Source organism: Mirounga leonina, unplaced genomic scaffold (genome assembly GCF_011800145.1).
Source record: "Mirounga leonina isolate KUSES-001 unplaced genomic scaffold, KU_Mleo_1.0 Mir_115, whole genome shotgun sequence".
Taxonomy (NCBI): domain Eukaryota; kingdom Metazoa; phylum Chordata; class Mammalia; order Carnivora; family Phocidae; genus Mirounga; species Mirounga leonina.
In genome coordinates, this window is record NW_023270268.1 from 34,140,269 (window position 1) to 34,146,268 (window position 6,000).

At 39.3% G+C, this 6,000-nt stretch overlaps 1 protein-coding gene across 2 annotated transcripts in view; it reads left to right on the plus strand.

Annotated features, from left to right (window-relative positions):
* Positions 1 to 4,165, plus strand: part of ESYT3 (extended synaptotagmin 3) — a 50,475-nt gene extending 46,310 nt beyond the window's left edge. The window contains exons 21-23 of one of the 2 annotated variants that reach the window (XM_034995653.1): positions 1,273 to 1,378; positions 2,193 to 2,242; positions 2,596 to 4,165. In XM_034995653.1, coding sequence (XP_034851544.1) covers positions 1,273 to 1,378; positions 2,193 to 2,242; positions 2,596 to 2,632 — 193 coding nt within the window. In that variant the 3' untranslated portion in view covers positions 2,633 to 4,165. Of the gene's footprint in view, positions 1 to 1,272; positions 1,746 to 2,192; positions 2,243 to 2,595 lie in introns of those variants that run through there. The other variant, XM_034995652.1, reaches the window with a different exon arrangement.
* The last annotated feature ends 1,835 nt before the right edge of the window (positions 4,166 to 6,000 follow it).

The window sequence follows — 6,000 nt, forward strand, 5'->3', positions numbered from 1 at the left end:
AATGTGGTGCAGGCACTGTGGAAAACAGTACAGAGTTTCATCAAAAAACTAAAAATAGAACATATGATCCAGCAATTCCACTTCTGGATATTTATCCAAAGAAAATGAAAATAATTCAAAAACACATACATACTCCCATGCTTGCTGCAACATTATTTACAATAATAGAAAAGGCATGGAAGCTACCTAAGTGTCCACTGATGGATGAATGGATAAAGAAAATGTGGCATATACACAGTGGAATATTATTTGGCCATAAAAAAAAAATCTTGCCATTTGCAAAAACATGGATGGACCTTTAGGGTATTAGGCTAATATGTGGAAATCTAAAGGAAACAAAAAGCCCATAAAGGATAGCAAAAAAACAAAAGATGCCAAGCCCGTGGATATAAAGAACAGATTGGTGGCTGGTGTTATGTGTGTGTGTGGGGAGGGTAGAGATAGGTAAAGGGGGTCAAATGGAAAAAATTTCCACTTATAAAATGAATAATGGGGATATAATGTTCAGCATGGTGACCATATTTAATAATACTGTATTACATATTTGAAAGTAGCTAGATCCAAGAGAATGGATCTTGAAAGTTCTCATCACAAGAAAAAGTTTTTATAACTATGTATAGTGATGGATGTTGACTTACGATGATCATTTTGCAATATATACAAATACCAAATCATTGTTAAACACCTGAAACCAATGTTCCCTTACCTCAAAAACAAAAACATACCTAGAAGTAAGGATTCCAGTGGCCTCTTGTGAGTATATGACAAAGCTTATACACTAAGATTCCTCTGCCTTACTCCACAGGCAGAAGGGGGAAGGGCCACTATTTTCTATGAAACTCCATTGCAGCTGACTCTTCAGCATCCTAGTCCTTAGCTGGTCAGAAAAGACAACGGAGGTAGGGGTGGAAGTGGTCCTATGAGCAAGCACTGTTGAGAGTGAGAAGGGGCAGCTGAAAGAAAGGCAGCCAGGGTAGGCTCAGAGAAAGTAAGAAACCCCAAAGCACAGTAGTACAAGGCACTTCACAGGCAAACAGCCTCTTAATATGTCCACGGCTTGTGATTAGCATAGGACTGTGATTACCTGTAATAATGATGCACTGAATATCTGTTATGAGCCAACTGTTCTGCACGGTCCCCTAAATAGTCTATAGCTTCTGTTTTAAAAGTAGGAAAATGGATCAAACACTTCAGATTTTCAACAAAAATGATTAAAATATGTAAATGTAAAAAAGAAGTAAATCTCACTTTCTGACTTTTTGCATCTTAAAGATTTGAATTTTTTGTTCCCATGGAAGAAGTAAAGAAGAGGTCACTAGATGTCGCAGTGAAAAACAGTAGGCCACTTGGCTCACACAGAAGGAAGGAGCTAGGAAAAGTAAGTACAAGAGGGACTCTTGGTATTCTGTCCCCTGGCCCTCTAAACTGGAGGTCACTGGTGGAACACCCTGCAGAAATCCTGATCACCTGGGTGTTACCAGTGGCTTCAAGGATGTTAGAGCCTCACTGGGAGGTTTTTGGGTGTGTGTGTCTTAACATTGTTGAAAGTAGAACAGATGTGTACATTAACATAAATACTGTCTTAACAAACTGGAGAATCTATCCAAACTCATTATTGCACCAGTATTTGAACATCTATTAAGTATTGTTTTGATAAATATAGCACCGTGTGAAGCTTGGGTCTCATTATGTCAAGATTTTTGTGGAGATGGGATTTTACTTTAAGTAGAAGTAGAGAAAATAGAATCTTCAGGAAGATGCCAAGGACAGACAAAAAGAATGACATTTGTACAATACTTTACAGTTGTATTTTAATAAAGACCTTCTTTTTAAGATCCTGCTTCTATGGTGTAGGTGAAATTATCTTCATTTTTACACAGTTGAGGCAACTATGGTGTCTTGCTTAAAATTACGAATCAGTTCATGAGTAAAGGCAAGTTGTTCTCTCTTTCAGTAACATTTATAAATTCTGAGGTTTAACTCCAAAGAGCAGTTCACCTTTTCCCAGTACACTGAGGTCAGTGTCTATATTGCCCTTCTGGAGAGGTTGCATGTTGAGAGCTAAAAGAAAAAGAGTCCCTGCTCAAAACTGAAACCCAAGGAGGCCCTTTTTACGATCAATTCCATTTGTCCCAATATGTTTCCATTTAATGCAGTTTTTGGAAGGAAACTGATTATTTGTGTTTGTTTAGGTACTGATTGACTTATCAAAAGAGGATCTGATTAAGGGCTTCTCACAATGGTAAGTGAGCCCTTTCATCTGATCACATTAATCTGGTACTCAAGACACTGTCTCCGACAGTTGCACATAATCTTTCTCCAGAATTCTTCCTTTTTCAGTACATGTCCACTTCTTTGCTTATCAAGGAAGGAGACACATTACAACCTATACTTAAGACTTTTCTGCCTGCAGTTCTCACTTACCTAACAGACCTCTGTAAGCTCTAGCCTTAATCCTGGCTGGTCAACTTACAAAGGGGTGGGTTCTCCCTGTCCCCCAGGGGCCTAGGCTGGCTAGAGGAGGCTGCTTGGCCTGATGCTGCCACCACAACACACTCTCGATACTAACACAGTCCAAACCCAACTGTCTTACAGGTATGAGCTGACTCCAGATGGACAGCCCAGAAGTTGATAAGCACCCTCACTACCTTTACAGTAAAATGTGTACATATGTATATTTTGTAATTTAAATCAGAACAGCCATTTGAAAATATATGCATACATTTTTGTGTGAAATTTAAGTACATGACTGGATAATATTAGGGAGAGGTAAATGTATATAAAAGCAAGTACTGTTCTCTCTCCGTTGGATTTAATTGTTCAAATCCAGAAAGAAATGGGGTATTCATACTTAATAAATTATCAGAACCTCAGTGGTGATTTTTTTATGTAGGTAATTACACACCATATAACTTGGGATTTGCCCAAATGTATGTGTCCAAAGTGTCCTGTCTCAGACATAAGGGGTGAAGGAAGTCTGTTCCTAGAGCAACTACCAGTATTCCTGGGAAGTGACTGACCAAGGGAAGAGGCTTCTTTTATGGGAATAAAAAATGACCCACACTAAAAGTGCCAAAAGCCAACACTACCTAAACCCTTCTGATCCTTCTGCCACCTCTGGTACTTCGCTGCTGGGAAATTTGTTCCTGTATCTACTGTAGAACTAACATGTACTTTTCTGACGGCAACAATGTTATAGTGATATACCTAAATACCCTGAGTTAAATACTCCAATGTGGGATGGCCTGGCCCCAAACTCCAGCACATGGCCTCATTTCCATAGGAAAAAGCAAACCAAACCCCAAGCCCAGGTCTACATCTCCACTCCCACAGCAGAGCATGAGAGGATGCTGCAGAGTGTTAGTGCCACAGGAAGAAGGAGCTTCTTGCCTGTCTCTCAGATGGTTTGGCAATTCTATTCCACTTTTCTAAGACATGGCTGGTTCACCTAAATAGCATTTAAAAGCAAAATATGTAAATTGTACAAATGCCTCTTTTGCATTTCAAACTTTATAACACCAAATATTCTTATCCTCTCTCATGTTATCCTAGAGTTCGCATCCTTTTCTCTTCACTCAGGCAACAGCCCCTGCCATCAGTTTCCTGGTCCCCTCCCCCACACTGCCTTCACTGCTGCTTTTCTGAAGAATGGTAGCATCTTTAAGTTTCTGTTATGTTACTCTCACTTATAAATTATCCATGATTTCCTGTTTTCTAGAAGAATAACACCCAATCCTTAATTTGTCCTTTAAACCTAACAATCTAGCCCCCAGTGTTTTACAACTTTATGTGCAGATGCTCTATTCCAGAATAGTCTATGTATCATATCCTGCCTACTCAAATCCTATCCTCTTCAAAAGCCTTGTCTCAAAACCCACCTCTATTGTGCCAGTCCACACTGAAATGGCCTTTCCCCCACCTCCTACAGCATTTACTGTCAATGCTGTGTATTTTTTAATTCCCTGCCTTGTAACATTTAATTATTAAAAAGGCTTATTAGATACCTATGAAGATCACATACTAGGCAACTACGCATATTGTTTGAAATTTAATGTTTGTTTACTGTCCATCCAGTTGAAGTTACTGTAATTGATTTTCAGCCCCCATCATCCAAGACTATGCTAAGTACATGGTAGATGTGTAATAAAATTTGTTTCTGCTAAGATTTCTATTTTGAGTGACAAATTCTTGTAACAAAAATCAGGCAACTGATGCCTGTCCTACTTCACAATGGCATTGGAATGTTTACTAAATACATGTGCCTTGAAAATGGTAAATCATCAGAGACGTATAAGGGAATGCATCATGTATCACATCCTGAATATTAGCAACCCTAAAACAACTTCTGGTTAAGATGGCCAACAAGTGAAAACCTATCCCTTCCTCTTCCAAACACAGAGAAAACCTACTTAAACCAGGAACAGCATTTATTTTAAACATGGCTGATTAAGAAGTAACACAGGTAAATTTCCTGGTGATGGTCCAAAGAGGAAATTTAAAGCAGTGTACAGGAGTTGTAGGGGAATTTAAGTGTTGACAGGAACCAGAATTTTAGCATACACTGACAGAAGGCAAGGCTTATGTAAGGGACAAGAAGCCTGAAAAGTTTTGTATCAGAAAACACCTTGGCTGCCAATGAGGACAAGGAACTGGCTGTCAACAGTGAGTGGAAGCAGTCAACTAATCTGTCCTACAGGAACACAGGGTCTGAGGTTACACACAAATGACTTGGAATAGAAACCCCAAACCTTGAAACTAATGTGAAAACTGGTTTAGAACCTACAATCACGTGAAGCCCTGACACAGGCAACCACAAAACTGGCCGTTAGGGTTGCCAGGCCCATCCAGGGCACATGTGGGACCCCTGCAGCATGTAATTCCCACTAAAAGAAGCTCATGGGCAAAACTATACAATAAAATTGCAATTTTAAAAATATAAAACACATGGGAACATCAAACCGAAAAAATGGCCATGAGATGTATTTCAGCAAGAAAGAAAGTGTAATATTCAGAAGTGGTACATGGGAAACAATGGGGAGCGAAGAAATCCACAAAGTGTTAACCTAAGTCTTGACTGCTTACAAAATATAAACAGGCAAGCAACCAAAAGTTTTTGCAAAAACTGGGTTCAAAAACACAGTGGCACTAAAATGCTGGTATTAACATTTAAAAAGGGACAAGAGGCTGGTTCAGTGGAAAGTTGAAGTGTTCAGGTCATTATCTTATTTAGGAAACTAAAGATAGTTTTATATTTTAAAAATAAACTATAGATAAATTTGGGTCAGTTACTATCTTATCACCTCTCAGCTCCACATCAGCCCATCTTTGCCGTCCTTTGATGATTCAAGGGACACCAGACTTGTCTCTTTGCCAGGGGGCTTGATGTTAGGCTTTCCCAGTAGAGGGCATTGGAGAGACACTGCAAGGCCAGAGGAGCAAGAAAAGGGGACTTTTTTTTTTTTTCTACTAATGTGCTGTTTTCCATGGCAGCTAGCTGGTTGTTGCGTGGAGGCTGATCTCTGTCACGGAAGCACCCCTCACAGTTTACCCTTGGCTCATGTCCTTGGGCTCTGCCACCATAACCATGGCCTTCATGGTTCAGCACCAGCCAGCAAGTTGGGTTGTTTTGTTTTGTTCTTTTTTTTTGCCACAAGTAGGCTTCTTCCTATGGCCGCCAAACCTCTCCTCAAAGTTTTCAATCTCAGCCTAGTTGGAAGGCATTCTTCCAAATTTCACAATTTCTTTCTTCACTCTCCTTTATCCCTGAGGGTAGTATCTACTTTCTGCAGTTGCTATTCTGTACCTCCTAGAGTCCTCTTTTATCCCCTTTCATAGTAGTTAACTACCTTTTACTAGTTAGCAATTCTTGTTTTAAATTTTCCTGTTAGCTACCTATGCAATGTGGTTTGTCTGCTGATTGGACCCTAAGTATATATTTAAAATTTTAAGATAATCAATAAAATAGAGTAACAATAGAAAAATCAATAGAGCTGAACTATA